Below are 16,765 nucleotides of genomic sequence, written 5' to 3' on the forward strand. Positions count from 1 at the left end.
TGTCCCTGGCGGGGCACCGAACCTGGCCAGCCACCAACGCTGCCGGGGTGGCAGAGGAGTTTGTGGACGGTGCCTGCCGCCCCGCCCCGCCCCGCCCGGTGAATGGAGCAATGCCGCTGAGCCGGTCCGTGTGTCGGCTGCAGACGCTCCTAGGACAGGCGGGCAGGTCCCTGCGGCTGGCACGAGTCAGCAGCACCCCGGCGCCGGGCGGCATGGACAGAGGTAACGGAGCCCCCCCCCCATTGGCCGCCAGAGGGGGCCTCCCGGAGCTGGGCCTGGAGGGGGGCAGAGCCCTGGAGGCAGCTGCCCCATAGCAGCGTGGGCAGGGAATCGCGTGTGCACGATCCTGGCTGGGTGGGGGGCTGGGACCCCCGCCCCTTGGTTCACCCCCCCCACCCCCCGGATGGGCTGGACAGGACCGTCTGTAACGACCTTGCAGACTCCTGCTCAGCCGCTCACCCGGGGTCGGTTGTGTTATTTGCAGGGGGCCAGCACGAGGCTTTGTGGGCGAGGAGAATCTGTAAATTTCCATCCGTTGCATCCCCCTGAGCTCAGGGCCTTTTTCATTCCCTACGGCTGTGGGGCTAGATTCACCGACGTACTTAGGCACCAAACTGCTATTTCAGGAGCCTAAATCTCAGTCAGGCCAGGCTGGGTCACAAAGCCCCCACTCAGAGGTCTCTGCCTAGACTTCCTTAGCACAGAAATTTGTGCAGTAAATGTTCCCTAGGTGCCTAAATTTCTGCCTTTAGGCACGTGCGCTGCAGCCCCACGCTAGGTGTCCGGACGCCTCCGCCCCCCAGTGATGCACAAGGGGGTTCTTCCACCTAACTCACCTGCAGGGCCCAATCCCATAAGTGTGCTGAGATCATGTGTGCCGGATCGGGCCCCTCTAGGTGAGCTCCTGGAGAAGGAGGAGAATGACCTCCCTCATGACTTTTGACCTGGCGGTTAGAGTACCCACCTGGGATGTGGGAGACCCGCGGTTCAAGTCCCCCCTCCACCTGAGGGGGAGAAGGGATTTAAACTTCTCAGGTGGGTGTCTGAACCCTGGGGCTCTCTGATGTGGGGCTCTCTCAGAAGCTAGCCCTTTGTTCGTATTGAGTTATGAGGAGAGGCTGAGGGAGCTGGGATTGTTTAGCCTGCAGAAGAGAAGAATGAGGGGGGATTTGATAGCTGCTTTCAACTACCTGAAAGGGGGTTCCAAAGAGGATGGCTCTAGACTGTTCTCAATGGTAGCAGATGACAGAACGAGGAGTAATGGTCTCAAGTTGCAGTGGGGGAGGTTTAGATTGGATATTAGGAAAAACTTTTTCACTAAGAGGGTGGTGAAACACTGGAATGCGTTACCTAGGGAGGTGGTAGAATCTCCTTCCTTAGAGGTTTTTAAGGTCAGGCTTGACAAAGCCCTGGCTGGGATGATTTAACTGGGAATTGGTCCTGCTTTGAGCAGGGGGTTGGACTAGATGACCTTCTGGGGTCCCTTCCAACCCTGATATTCTATGATTCTATGATTCTATTCTCTGCTCTCCCCAAACACACTCTTTCCTCCCCACTTTCATAGACAAACTTTTTTTTAAACTCTTCTGTAAAAATGAAGCTTTGTACACCATTTAATTACATTTTGAGTGTAAATTTCCTGCTCTTTTTTTAATGCAACACTGGTGTTGTCTAGACTAGAGTCGACAGACATGGCATTCACTAACACATTTAAAACGTCTTTTCTAGACAGAGCAGTGTGTGTGTGAAACTAGCCAAGTTAGGCCTTGTCTTTGCTAGGAAAGAAAGTGTTAGTTAGGATATATTGGCCAGCTAACGCATGTTAGTGTAGACAATGCAAGCTGTAGTTTCAACACGTGTTAGCTGGTTGAGGTTAACCCTAGCCTCCCTCCTAAACTTTAATGCAATCAGCCTAACACGTGTTAAAGCCAGCACACTGCCTTCCAGACTTCTAGAACTTGATAGTTAATGTGCTAACATCACCCCTTCAGATCCTAGCCCCGGTAAGGGCATAGCTTCAAAGCTCAGCTGACCTGAACCTATCCTGAGTCATTTTCAGACTCCACCTAACCTGAACCTGATGCTTCTCCCCAAACCTCTGCCAGCACCATGACCACCTCGTCCTTGCAGGTTGGTCTGGTGTGGACTTCCTGCTTCCCATGCCTGTGTTCTGTCTCCGGTCTCCGGCCTGTGGCTTTAGCACAGATATGGCTGTGTCCCCTGCTGCTGCCGGCCACCAGGGCCTTGCTGCGCTGTGGGTGTGGCGGAGTGAGACGCTGTGACTTGTCGGCACACACGCAGCACAGCCAAGTGGCAGAGGCTGGCAGGAGTGGGGCTGGCAGGCACCACCGTGCCCACCCCACAGGTGGGAGGAGATGATCAGAGACTGCCTGACCTGAGCCCCAGGGGGTCAGATTGTTTTCAGACCCAACCCTGACACTGGTGGTCAGGTTCCATCAGGTTTGGGTCCAGTTGCAAGGCTCTGCTGGTGAGTGCACTCATGGCAGGCACATGGCTGGAGCGGGCTCACACACACACACGTGTGTGCTGTATGTTCCAGCTGGGAGATCCCGCCAGTAAGTAATGACCGTGGAGAATCAGAGGCACTGAGCGGTCGCCTGTATCACCCATGGCTAGGAATTGCTGTTTTCTGCTGTAAGTAGTAATTAGCTCTGAGTTATTTGGCTTTTTAAATGAAACAATAACATTCCTTGGGTGCTTTCCAGGGATAAGGAGAAGTGCGTTGCCATGGCCATTGGGGGGTGGGAGGGGTGGCACGAGTGTAGACGGTCACCTCATCTAATCCTGTGCAAAGCCAGGCTTCATAACCCAGTTGTAAAATACCTGTGAGGGTACACCTGTCCAGACGAGGGGAAAAGGCACTTTTATAAATGGGGCTGGCTGCCTTGGGTAACAAGCTCAATTTGAAACACTGTCTAACACCAGTGTAGATGCAGTTTTGCCCCTAATGTCCCTATGATCCCAGGATGCAATCCAGACCAGCCAGGGGTTGTGTCACCCACCTACTGTGCAACCTGGGGTTGCCTCACCATGCTTTGCTGTTGTAGCTCCCAGCCTGGGCTGCTCCCAACCAGCCTACAAGTCACACCTTGAGTGTGTTTATAGTTGCAGCCCTGATCCAACAGCCTGCCAGCAACGCACCCGTCACACTCTGGCTTCCATCAGCCTTGGTTTAGTACGTCAGCAGACTCCTAGTCCTGAATTTTCCCCAAAAGCCTGTCTTCAGCACTGCAAAGACCTCTCCTGGACAGCTCAGATATTAATGGTGCGTTGTTCCTGTACAGTCAATATTCAACAGTTTGCTACTTTCACTGGACTTGTCGAACAGTTCAGTTTAAACTAAACCAACTGGGTTGGTTGAGATTAAAAAATAAAACCAGTTTGGTCACAAAAGAAGGTGGGATTTTAAGTGAATTCAAGGACAAGCGATAAAGCTGGATGTGGCTACAAGCAAATAAAAGTGAAAACTTCATCTTCCATTGGTGTATGCAGCGGTGTTGGAGCTGGGTCGGTCCCTGGATAGTAGAAAGACAAGGTGGGGGAGGTAACAGCTTTCATTGGACCAACTTCTGTTGGTGAGAGAGACAAGCTTCCAAGCTTATGCAGGGCTCTTCTTCAGGTCTTGTTGGTCCAATACCACACCCACCTTGTCCCTCTAAAGCTTACTAGATTAAGTTTTGGTTCAAAGCTTTGTTAAGATGGTCTTTCTCACCCCCAGTCTTCCAGCCAGATGGTGACCGATCCTTTTCTTGGTCAGGATCTCTCCCCCAGGCCAGAAGGTGCTGGTGCCTTTGTCTTAGTGGAAAGAGAGAGAGAACTTGGGGTTCTCTGTCTCTTTCTTTTATAGTCCCATCAATCTTCTGATGATTACTCCTCCAAGCAAAGTTTATTCAAACAGTAAAGGTGGCGATCGACCGGGAGTTTGGGGGCGAAGGAGACTCTGTGCCCTTTCTACTCGTTTGCTGAGGTTTAAATTTGCTTTGTCTCCTGCCTGTTCCCCCATGGCTGTCTCAAGGACCCTGTTTATTACTTCTATGTAAACACTCATTCCTCTGAGGACAGATCTGTTCAACAACTGTTGCCTAGGCAGGGCTGGATAGTTTTGGAGGTGTGCTAATAATCTCCTTGCGGGGATTTCATGACAGTGTTGCCACACACATTTCACCATGTCATTAACCAGCAAGTTATCAGTTTTCAAATGAGACCTTGCACGGCATTTTGTACAAAGCTTATCACAACTGTGCGTAGGGTGTGACTGCAGGGCTGCTTTCAGTGGCATATCCTCCTATGGCCGTGTCCAGATCAGGATTTAAAAGTGGGATGTTGGATCGAGTTACCTGGCTCAGTCGAACTAACTCGTCTAACAGTCTAATCAGGTCAAAGCAATTGACCTGTAGCACATGCTGAACTGGTTGGGTTAAAGCTGAGTGTGACAATCCCCTCTGGTGTTATCTGGATCGGTGATCTGCTAGGTCACTCCAATCCTTGACTCTGGGAGCCAGCCTTACCCTGCTCTGCTGTGAGAACCCCTACTCCTGGGCTGTTCACGCACAGCCTCTGGCATGCAAGCTGCTCCTTGGATTGTGCAGCTGAATGACAATAGCCAATATCTGTGGTCCCAGACACAACCCCAGAAACCTCCGTTTTGCAGTGTCCAGTTATGCCTACTGATGCTGCAAGCTTATATGAGTTTGTCAATTTAATAAAGAAATTGATATGTACTAGGCTTGTTATCCCAAGGGGAGTCTCTGACATGCTGTAAACCAAACGCACTGCTTCAGATAAAATAAACAAACAGGTTTATTAACTACAAAGATAAATTTTAAGTGATTATAAATCAAAGAATAACAACTCAGATTTGGTCAGATTAAATAAAAGCAAAACGCATTCTAAGATGATCTTAACACTTTCAGGGCCCTTACAAACTTAGATGCTTCTCACCACAGGCTGGCTGGTTGCTCTTCAGCCAGGCTCTCCCCTTTGATCAGTGCTTCAGTTGCTTGGTGTGATGTCTGTAGGTGGAAGAGAGAGAGCATGGCAAGCGTGTCTCCCTTTTATCACGTTCTTTCTTCCCTCTTGGCTTTGCTTCCCCCAGCGCCAGAGTCAGGTGAGCATTACCTCATTGCAGTCCCAAACTGACCAAAGGAAGGAGGGGTGACTCACTGGAGAGTCTAATAGATCCTTTTGTTGTTGCTTAGGCCAACATCCTTTGTGCCTGTGAGGCTGGGCTGGGTTTGTCCCATACATGCCCTGATGAGGTGTGAACTGCCTTTCTGTTCTTGGAGACTTTTTGCCTGGGCTTGCTTTAAGCCATGAGGATAAATTTTCAGCCTCATAACTATATACATGAAATTATAACCTCACTATAACATTACTGTAACAATGACTATAACATCACTGTAACAACCATGCTCAGTGCATCATAAGCCTTCTGCAAACAAACTTTGCATTGGATACCACACAATCATTTTATAAAGATGAACATGGGGGTATAGGGCGTCCCCTGAGATACAGAGCGTTACGCTGAGGCTGTAACTTGACCTATTCAAACTGAGCTGAAGGCTTTAGACTGTGTCTACGTTGGTGCTAAATGGGGTTTTCTGTTGAGCTAAACTCAGTAGGGAAAACAGTGTGTTTTTCCTATCTATGCAGTGTACGTCCTGGTATAACTGCTGTGAGGTGGTGCGGGAGTGGGGGTGTGATTTTTATTTTTACGGATAGTCATATTGGCACAATCCCAGTTGCGGGTGCAGTTATACTGGTGTGAGGGTGCCTCTTACTGGGGTGACTTATTCCCTTGCCTGGACTGACATCGTTAAACTGGGACAACTCGTGTGTGTAGAGCCCCTTGGCTAGATAAGGTCTACACTACAGCACGACCTGCTGATGTGACTGTGGAGGTGGTAAGCTGCATCCACACTGGGTGGGGTTTCAAATGGGCTGAGCTGCCACCTTGCTTTTTTTAAACCTTTCCCCCTTGTCGAGACAAAGCTGCAGGTGCTGGAGCAATGCTGGGAGATCCCCCCATAATAACCCTCAGTGCTGGACGAGGCCGTGTCTACAGGCCCAGGGCCAGCTGTGGGGAAAATTCACCTCCATGCTCTGTATCCAGGCCCATCTCTAGCACCTCTCTCTCTCTGCCCTTGGACATAGCCCGCAGCAGTCAGAGGGGTTGCACCCAGCTTTACAGTGTGTGAACAAGAGCAGAATTTGGCATGTTCCCCCCTCCATCCCCCCGGTGTCTTGCACAGCCTGAACCCTGCTCCATCATGTCAGGAGCAAATGAATCCTGTGTCTAGAAAATCAATGGTTAAAGGAACAAACCGACTCTGCCATTGCCTTGCAGAGGCCGGACTTTGCCCACGAGTGACTCCTACTAAAGACAAGGGGCCTGAATCTTGTCACGGTTCAGGGCACCTGCACCTCACTGGCTCAGCAAGGGCACCTGCTCTGACTTCCAGCTCCCCCGGTTGTTATCTTGTTATCTCTCTTCGGTGGAGACACAGGTCTCCCTCCTTGCTGGCTGGCGTCTCTCCAGGCTGCTGTAGCTCCCTGCCTTCCCTGTGTTGTGTTAGTCTGTCCAAGCAGGCCTGCTGGCTTTTCCCTCAGAGACTAATAACAATGTATTTGCTTCAAGTGTAAGTTACCGCCTGGTTCTTTAGTGCTTAATTTGTAATGAAAGAGATGCCGGGGCTGAAGCAATTAGATGCTGGAGCTCGAGCAATTTTTTTTTACTTTAGTAACTAATGCAGCAACCCCGGAGGTGCCGGGGCCCTGAATTGCCAAGCCCGGAGGTGCTGGGGCCCTGAACTGCCATGAATTAGGCACTGCAGTTCTTCCTACACGAGCCTATTAATTAAGGTAAAAGCATTGCAGAGAAAACATATGAAAAAACAACTAAAAAAACCTACAGACCTGCTAATAAACTTATCAGAGATTACCCCCTCCAACGTAGGCTCTGATAGGAGCAGCCCTTCCTAGCCCCACCCAGGGGTTTCTCTACTGTGTCAAGTTCATCACGCTCTTTGTTCAGAAGAGAACACTGAGAGTCACTCCTTTATCCAGTTGAGTTATTTGAAATGACCTGGAAGAGGTAATGCACCAGACAACAGATCTCTGCTCAAAGTCCAGCTTCTAAAGGACAGATGGAGGTGGGTCATTTACATTTCCCTAAGCCTCCAAGTATTTCCTGCGAAATCCACTTCCCATGTATTGTCACAAAAGGTCCCCTAAGTTTCTAATATCTTCCAGAAATTGCATTAGTCAAGGCTATCCTCCCAGAGAAGTGCCATACAATCCCACAATAGTACACAAACAATGGCATTGTCAATACCCTGGACTCCCCAAATACTTAAGCTTAAATCAGTCGGGTTTAACGTAATTCCAGCTTTGCCGAAGAGATTGTCATATCTGTCACAATTCTGATTTACACAAAGGCCCTTTTATACAGCAGTGGCCCTGGTGGTGTAAAGGAGTATAAAGGGCAGTTTCTCACAGAGAGCATTGTACAGGGCCTTGGTGTAGCTAGGAATCATCTCACACGGGGAGAAGACTAGATCATGTGAGGGGCTGGTCTGCTGCAGCCTGTGGATGACCCGCTGACTCTTCTTCCCTGTAATGGGGGGAGCAGAGGGGTTTGCCCTGGTTGCTGGGGGAGGAGCCTTGCGAGGGAGCAGAGGAAGTGACTGCTGGTTTCTGCTTTCCACAAAGGAAACATCATTTCCCACAAGGACATGAAAGCACTGGTCACCGGCGGGAAGGCTCGGATTATCGACGTGCGGTTGCCGGGGGAGGTGGCGAACGGCCATATCGCCAACTCAGTCAATATTCCAGGTGAGGGGTTGCTGTGGGTGCCAGCAGCCAGGGCTTCCATTGCATGTAGAGGGACTGCCCCCCACTGCAGAGGGCAAAACGTAGTTTCACAGACTGGAGCGTGAGCGGTCAGGCCTAGCAGTCAGAGCCAGAGTCAGGAACCAGGAGTCAGAGCCCAGGGTCAAAGCTGGAGTCAGGAACCGAGCAGGACTGGAAACAAGGTGGGCACAGAAGCGATCGCAGCTGTGGGCAGAAGCATGGAGGAGTCAGTGACCTGCCGCTGAGTTTAAATGCAGATCCGTAGTCTCCTTGCAGCCAATGGAAGAGCCAGCCAATCAAGTGATTCTGCCACAGCTCAGCTGGGCTCCTTAGCCTGCCTGAGGGCTGAGCCAGCCAGCCCCAGGTCAGCTGCAAGGACTCAGGCCCATTGTTCCTGATCCGTAGCACTAGAGCGCTGGAGAAAGTGGAATTAGTAACTCAGCAGGGGTCGCTCTTTCCTCCCTGCTCTCCAGCGTGCCAGGGGTGCTGTGCTGGGGAAGTGACATGAGGCCAAAGCTGGATCATTAAAGATCCTATGTGTGCACAAAGAGATGGGTGTGTTAGAGGGCTTTCCCTTCACCCCTTCCCCTGGTTCTTGTCATGCAGACAGAAAGCAGCAGACCAGAAGTGCAGGCAATGCAATGTTTATTGGGGTTAGTTTTAAGGCAGCATGTCAATAACTTTGACACTACAGAGCCTTGTTTCCCAGTGTCCCGTTCTCTCTCCACTTTAGCAGACAGAATTATACCTGAACTGCACGCTTTGGGTCCCATCCCTTACAGTTTATGGTCATGTTCTGTTCTGGGGGCCATGAGTCTGGGGTTTTTGTCCCACCTCTTTTGTATTCAGTGGGAGGAATAAGGAGTGAGGTTGTGCTACGGTCAGGGACAGGCATTTTATTTTTTTGGTCTTTTAGGGTTTTATACCTTTTTCACCCAATTCCCTCTTGCCCCTCCCGACTAGTTGTTTGACCTTGGCTTAAGATAGAAGTTGAGACAGTCTTATGTGTGTGCTCGTATATTATACTTTCATTATACCCAGTAACACTTTAACTGTTCTTATCTGTTCCCATTATACTAACAAACCTAACTAGCTAGGCAGAAGCAACATGCATAGTGTCTTTGTCCTTTGTTTACACATATTAATAAGAATATAAACGTATCAAAAATTAAGTGGGCAAACGACCTAAAATTCTATCTCAGGTAGAAATACAGGCCTGAATTCTACATTATTACTAGCACTCCTAACAGGATGTAACCTGTGCCAAATTCCACATCGGGGAGTTCTCGCCTTCCTTAAACTACCTTGATGGTTTTAAACGGATGCAGGCTTCTACTTCACTTCCTGTCCTAAATGGACGTGCAGTGTTTCCATGTCTTGGTCAGTTGCTGTGTTCCACCACAGGGGGTGCTGCATTTCAGAAGTGCGAAAAGTGATAGCTTGTATCCCTTTGTAAAGCGTGTGGGACTTGCATAAGAGCATCATCGCCTGTATTTATGGAGCAGTGTAGCAATCATCCACAATCATCATCAGCAGGGGTTAACTCCGCAACTTCAGCATCAAGATACAGACCTCTACCACTTGAGCTAAAGGAGTCACTCCATCAGCTAGTAGCAGCAGTAGGCTTTTATCCTCTAGCGGACTAGCTAGTGTCACATCCCCATCTAGTGGGGATGTGACACACCCTTTCCCAGGGTGATACACCAGCACTGCTGATTGCAATCATCTCTCTCTCTTTTCCCCACCCAGTGGCAGAAGTCGAGGAAGCCCTGAAGATGGACCCTGAGACGTTTAAGATGAAGTATGGTGTGGACAAGCCACGGATGGATGACGAGAACTTGATCTTCCACTGCCAGATGGGCAGGAGAGGGGCTCAGGCCACAGAGATCGCCATGACTCTCGGCTACGCCAAGTGAGCCTGCCCCTCCCCCGGGCTCTTCTATCATGGGTCACCAGACCCTCCGGGACATTGTGAGCGTACCACGGACTCTGTGGGTTTGGAGGCAAGGGCTGTAGGGTGCTTAAAATGCCCTGGGTCCTATCGACTCCAGCCCTTCTGAGTGACCCCCTAAACTCTCACGTATAGCATTATTAATGGAGAAATCGTTGGGTCTGGTGGAGAAGAAGAGGGCTCAGATATCCCTCGGCACCAATCTTGCTTATACGGGTGTATTCCAGAGTAAACCCCCTGGAGGGGATGGTGATACTCCAGATTCTCACCGGGGCCAGAGAGACAAAGTTTTGGTTAGCTACCGAGAGAGAGGACAGAATAATTCCGAGCTAACCCCATAGGGGATGTTCCCACAGCTACCTTGGTTCCTCAGGGACCCTTCAAATTCATCCATATGACCCTGTGCTGGGGGCAGGTTATTTCTCAAAGTTCTGGGCACAGCTCCCGCTCTGATGTTCTGGTCCCACTTGGGTTTCTGGCCCCTGGGCAGTCACAGCTGGGCTGGGTCTGACTCTTCCACTCCAGAGGCAGTGGGTCCGTCTAGCTGTGGATAGTCCCTCCCATCTCCTATTCTGAAGCCACATGTCACCTCCTGTCTCTGCAGGGCCCGTAACTATGCAGGCGGCTACAAGGAATGGTCTGAGAAGGAAGGGAAGTGAAGTGGGAACGACTCCCCGAGGGCTGGTGTCTGTCCCTCCACGCCTAGCAGCTGCTTTGCCCTGAGGACTCTTCCTTCACTTCCTTGCTGCAACGTCGTCGCATTGCTGCTGACACCTGATGCTGGGATGGGAACACTCTGGGTCCTGGTGGGCTCTTGGCTAAGGCACCTGTCTGAGAAGCTGCCACTCTGCTTTCTGTCTCACTTTCCAGACCACTTGTTATGTTGGAGCATATTAAAGTTCTGTATTAAAATCACAAATGAGTTTGATTCCCCATAGTTTAAATTCCAGGGTATTACTAATTAAGAGGTCTCTTGGGTTTTGGTCTTTTATTTTTACTGTTTCTCTCCCTCTCTGTGTGAAACTTGCAAGCTGCTAATTGTGTTAGTACATCCTAAGACAGAGTCTGTTCTCAAAGCAATACTTTGTAACAACAACTACTCACACAGAGAGACTCAAAGCGATAATTTGTAACAACTAACAACAGAAACAGCACACAGAGACTCCCGGCCCTTTTGTTGTTTTCATTTCGCTTTTTTAACAATTGTGATTAAAATAGAGATAGAGGATGTATGTGGATGGATGCTTGGTGTGGATAATAAATGAATGATCAGGGAGGTGTCAGCCTAAGAATCCAGTTTCGATGGGCCGAAGAAGGTGTCAAGTGGAAATAACCAGAGGACCCCCGGAGGGCAGACTGGAATCCACCCAACAGCTTCAAGGATGGGAGAACTCAAGAACAAGATAACATCTGGCAGCATGGAGCTGTCAGGAATGTGCCATCTGCTGATTGACAAAGGCTTGACAAAGCCCTGGCTGGGATGATTTAATTGGGGATCGGTCCTGCTTTGAGCAGGGAGTTGGACTAGATGACCTCCTGAGGTCCCTTCCAACCCTGATATTCTATGATTCTATGATGAAGCAATTCCCATAGGAATGAATAGGAATAAATAAATTCCTATAAAAATGGACTCTAGAAACTGAGAACTTTGGGGTCTGATTCTGCAAACCAACTTCCAGGAGCATCAGATGAGCATCTGACAAAGCCCTGCTCCCTCCTTGTGTCCAGACCACCTGGCCAGTGGCTTGGCATGAGCAAGTCTAAGGCTGGTAACTATGATAACAACCTTGCAGAACCTGTGTGTGTGTGTGTGTGTGTGAATAAATACGAAATTGAATGGAATGTTATAGCTATAACTAACTGCTTACTGTGATTCTTTCTGTATTCACAATAAATGTGGCATTTTGCCTTATTCCCTTTAATAAGATCCTGCTGGTTTTTATTTTATTGGTATAACAGTGTCTCACCTGCTCCAAATGTAGTCACTCCCCTGCCCTTGATAGCAGCTGGGGGGTTCAGGCACTTTATTGGGGGTGGGGAGATATCTGAACCCCCCTATTCACTCCATCTTCCCCATCTCTCCTGGGAATCTGGGACCCCATCCATATGCTTCCCATGGGGTAAGTCCTCAGCTCTCAAGGATGTGATGGTCATTTTGCTACCCCACTTCATTCTCCACCTGCATCTGCCGCTTCCATCTGTAGCCTGCTATTTCTATAGCATGCTGGGTGCCCCTCAGCCACCTCTGCACGGGGGATTTTCTCTGCAGCCACACCTGGAAAAGAGAGCTCCCTGGTGCTTCCTCTGCTGTAGTACCTGGCTCTGATAAGGGGTTGGGACATATGTGATGGCAGCAAGACAACAAAGGAAATTGTTCAGGGTTAGCCAGGTCTGATATTATATTAAATATGTTTAAAGTCTTTGTACGGAGCTGTGTTTCTCAGCCTCTTCACATTAAAAAAATCGCACAACCTCCCCAATAACAATAAAAAATGTCTCATTTCTGACCATGCTTAGGGCTGGCCTGCATGCAGAACATGCATTGGCAAAACTAGGTCTCTTTGGCAGGGTGGGAGGGTTTCTCTCCACGCTAGAGATAATCCATACCCCTGAGAGATGTAGCTATGCCAGCCTAACCCCCAGTGCAGACAGAGCTAGATGGATGGAAGAATTCTTCTGTTGACCGAGCTACCACCTCTCAGGGAGGTGGATTATCCAGCGTGGAGAGAACCCCTTCCAGTGCTGTCGTGAGTATTTACACTGAAGTGATACTGCTGTAGGGTTTTAACCATAGACCTACCCTTAGCATATAGAACTGATGTGTGGGAGGGTGGAGAATACTTGATCTTGAAGGGCCAGGATGTGTGCGGATCAGGGGAGCAAGACTTTTCTTTGGTTTAGACTGAAGTAACATTTTCAATGCCTCATGACCCCACTGCTGGCCTTTCCTGACCTCCCAGGACAGTCGTGACCCATCCATTGAAAAACCCTCGTCTAGAGCATGCTAAGCATCCCCTGGAGTTGTTCTGAATAATCCACGTGTGTTGTCACATCCTGGCAATCATGGGAAGTGGAATGCAACCAACGGGTGGCACCTGGCAGCTGATCACAGCAACTCGGAGGCTCTGCTCCAGAGGGCCGTGGGGAACAGTCAACTCCAGAGCACAGAGAAGTTGGTTCTTTTTAAGCTACAGTTTAAGGTCTTGTCTACACAAGAAAACTGCAGTGGTTTAACTTAAGGCTTTGTCTGAAACTGATTGAGTTAAATCGCTGCAGACCTCTCTGTGGATGCTTTTATTTCAGTTTAAGAGCAACTTATTTTGATTTAGCTTAAGTCAGGTTTAAGTTAAGTGCAAAAAGGCACAGTCCTCCAGCAGCTGTCTCACAATGTCCAACAGTGGCTGCTCTGGTCACAGTTGTGAATTCCATGGCCCAGCCCACAGAAACTGGAAGCAACTCCCCCTGTGCCCCGTCTCTTTAAAACACCCCACATATTTTTGAAATGCCTTTTCCTGATTGCCCAGCTGGGCGAGCATACCTAGCAGCTCACCCTTGTTGTGTGCAATTGCCCACCTGAGCATGCTGGCTACGTTCTCCAAATACACTCTGGTCTAGAGCAGACTGGAGCTATTGGATCTCCTGGGCCTGTGGGGTGCAAGCAGAGCTATGGAACTGTGGATATCTATGGGCAGATTGCATGGGGGATGCAGACAGAGGAGTACAACAGGGACCTGTAGCAGTGCCAGATGAAAGTGAAGGAACTGCAGAGGGCAGACCCCGTGGCCAGGGAGGCCAACAATCGACCTGGTGGTGAGCCGCAGACCTGCAGCTTTTACAATGAGCTGCGTGCTCTATTTGCAACCCGCAGGCCACCATAAATACCTTGGAGGAGCCTGAGACAGAGACACCTGCTGTGGGAGGAAGAGGGGGAGACCCAGTGGGAAGGCAGCTTTGCTGTGAGCCAGCACCACTGTGAGACGCTGCCACAGTCTAGCGCAGGGGTTCTCAAACTGGGGGTCGGGACCCCTCAGGGGGTCACGAGGTTATTACATGGGGGGTCGTTAGCTGTCAGCCTCCAGACCAGATCCTGCTTTGCTTCCAGCATTTATAACGGTGTTAAATATATTTAAAAGTGTTTTTAATTTATAAGGTGGGGGGGTCATGCTCAGATGCTTGCTATGTGAAAAGAGTCACCAGTACAAAAGTTTGAGAACCACTGGTCTAGTCAGTCCCATCAGGCAAGCATGAATGAGCTTGCTGAAGGGGAAGAAACCTTGTGTAAGTGTGTGCACGCATTTTCCCTAGCAATGTTTCAATGTAAAGACGGTGCCCAGCCCAGCTCCAAGTCACCAAGATACAGGTATCAACTTTTCATCATTTTACTTGTATGAGAAGAGGAAGAGGTACAACAAAAGAGAGTTGGCATCAGCTTTTCCTTCTGCTGGGTTAGGGGAGGCAGGGGAGGGGTTGTTTATGTACACAGGGATGTCCCATGCAGCCTCCTGACAGATCTTGATGAAACTTTCACTGAAGTAATCTGTGATCCTCTCCCACAGGTTTCTAGGGTAGCGGCCTTATTTCTTCCTCTGCAGTAGGACACTTTCCCATGCCACTCGGCCATGAATTCAGCTGGCACCATTGCAGTGAACAGGCTAGTGACACACAAACCCAGGCAGTTTGGGGACACCAGCAGCAGCTGTGTGCTGCGCCTTTGTTACCTCAGGAGCGAGCTATCAGCTGAAATCACCACTGCCTGTGGAAAACCATGCCAAGTTTCAGTGCAGAAATAGGGACCAAAATGTTATTGTTTCATACAACCAAAAATCATACTGCCCTCTTCCTTTTCCCTGCAGCCTGGCCCCTGGAAGGCTGTACTCGCCATGGCAGGGACTGGAGAGAGGCGCTCCAAAGCTGATCATCACAATCAGCATCATGTCTGAGTACAACATTTTATGGGAATAAGGGAGGGGAGTTTTGAAACTTGCACTTTCTGCTGTGATTGTAACTTAACGTAGTAGAAAGAGAGCCTGAAGCATGGGCCTGGTACAAGACCTGAGGCCTGAACCAAAATCAGCAAAAATCAGGCCCTGACAAAAGCAGGCGCTTGCCTGCAAATCAGTGTCCAGTTCATGAAGTCGGCACTGGTATTTCTAGCATTGCCAAACCACACCGAGTAGGTAACCAGCTTCCAGCAGGCCAGCACGAGAACACCCCCGCCTGGCACATGATAAGCTGGTTTAACAGAAGGGATGAAGAGGGATATTTTGTCTGAAACCTCAGGAGTAAAGTACAAAGACAGGGAGTGAGTAGGGACGTTTTGTCTGAAACCGGAGAAAGGTAAAAAGGGAGGTTACAAACGTGTCATGAAACACGTAAATTGTTTATCCCAGATTGCTGGTCTCAGTCTATAAATGTTGAGATGCCTCGCCTTAACCGTTTATCTGGACTAGGGGGCAGTGGAAAGTCCTGCCACTGACTAATCCGGTCCTTTGTCATTCATAGTTCTTGTGTTATGAGAAGTAGTAAACAACACTTCCTTATCTACTTTATACCAGTCATGATTTTATAGACCTCAATCATATCTCCCCTTAGCCGTCTCTTTTCCAAGCTGAAAAGTCCCAGTCTTATTAATCTCGCCTCATACGGAAACCGTTCCATACCCCTCATCATTTTTGTTGCCCTCTTCTGAACCTTTTCCAATTCCAATATATGACTATAGAATTTCCCACAGAAATGGTCTATAAGGGACTGCTGCAGGCAGCAGGCAGAGAGAGAATCTGAGCAAAATTATTTGACTATTGGGTAATGTAATCAAAATCACGAAAGGATGGAAGAGGTTTCTTTTGGAACTTAACTTGGCTGCCCCTAGTTGTGTCTAGTTGTACAAGATGGAAGTGTAATCGGGGTACAGTTGTGTAAAAAAGAATAATCACAGTGCAAGGGATGTTAGGCAAAACAGAATTTTGTGTGTGTGTGCACAGGTAAAAGAAAAGGAAAAGGGGAGGAATGATGGGAACACTGAGCCTTGGGATGGCTCTGGGGGATTAGATTGTTGCTTTGGTGGGTTCTGCATGAAAACTCTGTAGGCATGGGGGAGGCAGTTATACCTTGTGTAAAATTAATTTGGCTAATATGATGTTATGGAGGTTAAACTATATGGAAGGAATTTGCATTTTCCCAGGACATGTGCAGTGTATATTGGAAAAGGAGTAAAAGAAATGCAAATAAAACATGGTACTTCATTAAAATCCTAATAGGGCTCCAAAAGGAGCCACAATAGGTTGTGCTTTCTTTTTCAGATCGCTGTGTTTTGGAGCAGGAGATGAAAGTGGAAAGTAATCAGAACTCTGGTGGAAGTAAAATGCTTCCCTTTTAAGACAGTGTCTGAGCTGCTAACAGCTTTGGATCCAAAAGCAAGCTAGTAAGCCTCTGTGTGTAAATGCAAATTACCTAGCTGATGGGCACAAAGGAGCTGCAAATAACTGAATACATCTGGTCAGCAAACAAGCTACTAGAAGACTCAGATTATGGCCCTTCAGGAAAGGGAGGTGAAAAAAACAAGTCAAGCCTGAAAATAAGGGGGACAGGTTAACCTTAAGGGGTGTGTGTGTGTGTGTGTGTACAGTGCTAAAATCTGAAGCTGTGTCTCAGCTATTACCTGAGAATAAATTTAAAGCTTGGTACAGCAGAGAAACTATTGCAAACTTGGTCTGTTGTACAAGAGGGGAAACTGAGGGGAAACTGAGGTACACCATCTCATGAATTTCATAAATGACCAGTGAGTGAGGTAATTCACTAGCCTGACTATAGAACAAAATAAGGACAGTCTGGAGGTAATTTTTCTGTTTTTCCTGCAAGTAGCAAGGACATTTGTAAAAGAAAGTGGTATTATTATTAAGCAATAATCTGTCCCCACCATGGGGAAGGAAATTGTTTCTTTTG

At 48.8% G+C, this 16,765-nt stretch overlaps 1 protein-coding gene and 1 long non-coding RNA gene across 2 annotated transcripts in view; one reads left to right on the forward strand and one right to left on the reverse strand.

Moving 5' to 3' along the window:
- Nucleotides 1–16,765, reverse strand: part of LOC142069942 (uncharacterized) — a 250,602-nt gene that overhangs the window by 219,680 nt on the left and 14,157 nt on the right. The window lies entirely within an intron of this gene.
- On the forward strand, nt 85–10,742 carry TSTD1 (thiosulfate sulfurtransferase like domain containing 1). The gene is made up of 4 exons (XM_048828665.2): nt 85–222; nt 7,732–7,854; nt 9,622–9,784; nt 10,428–10,742. The coding sequence occupies exons 1-4, from the start codon at nt 111–113 to the stop codon at nt 10,480–10,482; spliced, it is 453 nt and encodes a 150-aa protein (XP_048684622.1). The 5' UTR covers nt 85–110; the 3' UTR covers nt 10,483–10,742.

This window comes from Caretta caretta, chromosome 24, assembly GCF_965140235.1.
Source record: "Caretta caretta isolate rCarCar2 chromosome 24, rCarCar1.hap1, whole genome shotgun sequence".
In the NCBI taxonomy this organism is placed as follows: Eukaryota; Metazoa; Chordata; order Testudines; family Cheloniidae; genus Caretta; species Caretta caretta.